General features: G+C 22.9%; 2 protein-coding genes across 2 annotated transcripts, besides 8 other annotated features; both read left to right on the forward strand.

Moving 5' to 3' along the window:
• Nucleotides 1–356: a repeat region.
• Nucleotide 357: 1 nt separating this feature from the next.
• Nucleotides 358–464: a microsatellite.
• Nucleotides 465–503: 39 nt separating this feature from the next.
• Nucleotides 504–623: a sequence feature (AT_rich).
• Nucleotides 624–677: 54 nt separating this feature from the next.
• Nucleotides 678–720: a sequence feature (AT_rich).
• Nucleotides 721–752: 32 nt separating this feature from the next.
• On the forward strand, nt 753–1,139 carry EDI_304410 (uncharacterized protein; the record flags this gene model as incomplete). Its single annotated transcript, XM_001734943.1, has 1 exon — nt 753–1,139. The coding sequence occupies one exon, from the start codon at nt 753–755 to the stop codon at nt 1,137–1,139; it is 387 nt and encodes a 128-aa protein (XP_001734995.1).
• Nucleotides 1,140–1,148: 9 nt separating this feature from the next.
• Nucleotides 1,149–1,184: a microsatellite.
• A 20-nt stretch (nt 1,185–1,204) lies between these two features.
• Nucleotides 1,205–1,286: a sequence feature (AT_rich).
• A 427-nt stretch (nt 1,287–1,713) lies between these two features.
• Nucleotides 1,714–2,329, forward strand: EDI_304420 (uncharacterized protein; the record flags this gene model as incomplete). Its single annotated transcript, XM_001734944.1, has 3 exons — nt 1,714–1,956; nt 2,002–2,148; nt 2,261–2,329. 3 exons carry the CDS (start codon nt 1,714–1,716, stop codon nt 2,327–2,329), a joined length of 459 nt encoding a protein of 152 aa, XP_001734996.1.
• Nucleotides 2,013–2,073: a microsatellite.
• Nucleotides 2,159–2,196: a sequence feature (AT_rich).
• Nucleotides 2,330–2,450: the final 121 nt, after the last annotated feature.

The following is a 2,450-nucleotide window of genomic DNA, read 5'->3' on the forward strand; positions in this document are numbered from 1 at the left end:
ATAATATTAATGGAGGGTATTTGAAGAAAAGAAATATGTATAAGGAATTAAAAATAGGCTAATGAAAATAGAGAAATTAAAAGATGTCAAAATAAATACAGTATTAATTTCAATAAATTAACTAGTAAATTTTGAAAGTATTAGAATAATTAAAGAAATAAAAATCGAAATTGACATCATAAAAGAAATTAAAAACCATGTAATTAAAAACACGATGGATGCCATGGAACACTGAATCTATCACAACCAAACATATGTTGTGGAACTACGTGACGAAGACTCAGTGATGGGATTAGTCTCCGGTGAGGCAGGAACAATAGACACAAGTTCTATTAACACTTAATTAAATACTTTTTATTAATTTTAATTTAATAAAATTAATTTTTTATTTTATTTTAATTTTTTCAATTTTCTTAAATTAGAAATTAATTTTAATTTTTTTCTTTTTATAATAATTTTTTTATGGTACAATTTGACGATAGTGTGATATCATCATATTAAGCATTAAAAGTAAATTTTATTAAGTTGTTTTATATAACATTTATTTGAGATTTTATTTATAGAATATGTTCTATTTTTAGATTATTATAATTATTGTTTTAAATATCATTTATTTTTTATTACCTCATATCTCATAATTATTGGTCTCATATCTCAAAATTAGATCTACATTATAGTAAAATTAATAGTTTAATAATAAACTATACTAATATTTAATAACCCTACCATTAAGATATGAACAATCATTAGTTATGTACGGTACAAAAGTTAGTAACTATCCAGATAGATTTATTAATAAAGAAGAAGAAATTACATTAGAAGAGAATGGTATAACCATTAAAGATTTAAATATATTAATTAATGATATCATTGATGTATCTGAAAGTGCTGATATATTAGTCAAAGGAGTTAGTGTAACCCTTGGAGAAATACCTTTGACTACACTTAACAAGACATTAAGTAAACATCTAGAAACATTGGAAATAATTAAAAAGGAAATAAAAAGCTTAGAGAAAAGAAATAGACTAATAATTAGTAAGATAAAGAAAGAAGATGACAAAGAGAAAGAGCTGGAAAAGAAAATCAAAGAAGAGACAAAACCAGCTGGAAGAAAAACAGAATTATTATATTTCATTTAACTGAATTAATTTAATTTAATTTTTATTTTATTTTTATTTTTGTTTAGAAGAAGAATGAAAGAAAGATAAAATAATTGAAATACTTTTTATAAATATTTAATAATAAAATGAAAGGTTTTATATAAAATAATCAATTATTTTTATTAACCCAAGGTGCTAAAGTATTTATTAACCATACGCATTTCCAATATGCTTGTTTCATTAATTTTTTCTGATGTTCTTCATGAATTGATTGTAATAAACTTGCAATTTGTTGTTGAAGTTTAATTGCTTCTTCTAATGTTGGTTGATCTATTTCATAACCAGCAAGTGTAATGAGAATATCTTTTAATGTTGTCATTTGATCAAATGAAATAATGAGTTTGAAATGATGTATTTATGATAATAATGAAAGGACCCTAGTTGATAAAACTCATGAAAGAAGAAAATCGAATATAGAATGACACGAATAATATTTCAACATGATGTTTAAACAACAAGAAAATCAAGAAAAAACAAATAATAAGAATATGAACAATACACCACAAAACACTGTTGAAAGTCAGTAATTGATATTAATGAAATGCCACCAGCAATGGTAAGACCAAGTAATCCACTAATAGAACAAGCAGCACCTAAGAAAACAAGAAATCAAAAAGATAAAATGAATCAATATATTAAAAGACAAGTGATTGATAATCCAAATGATATTATGGAAGATATTATTTCAGAGAATAAACGATTAAGAAAAGAATTAGAGAAAATAAGAAATTTATATATTCAAGAAATGAAAACAAATGAAGAAATAAGAAATGGACTATTAGAACAAAGACTAGAAGTTTTTCAAACAAACTATTAAATAATTCAATCTTTATAATTTTAGTTTATGGAATTTGATAATTTTGAATATGATGATATAAATGATTATAGAGAAGAAGAAGATGATGATGATGATATTGGAGAAGAAGAAATAGATAAAGAAATTAAAGAAAGATTAAGTAATATTAAAGGAGAGAATCAAATTAAAAGAGTTCATCGACAAATATTCTTTTATTATAATAGTTTTAATATTATTATAGGGAAACAAGGAGCAGGGAAAACAACATTTATTATGAAAGAATTAGCGAAACTCAACAAAATAGAACACCAATATGAAGCGATTATCTATGTATCACAAAATGCAGGAGAAGATGAAACATTTAAAGAATTAAAAGATTTAATTAAAACACCAATTTATGGAATGAATTATGAAAAATTTATGCCAGCATTAATGCAATATTATAAACAACCACAAGAAAAACATTTATTAATTATATTAGAAGATGCATCATT

This window comes from Entamoeba dispar, genomic scaffold (genome assembly GCF_000209125.1).
Source record: "Entamoeba dispar SAW760 scf_1105229458829 genomic scaffold, whole genome shotgun sequence".
Taxonomy (NCBI): Eukaryota; Evosea; order Mastigamoebida; family Endamoebidae; genus Entamoeba; species Entamoeba dispar.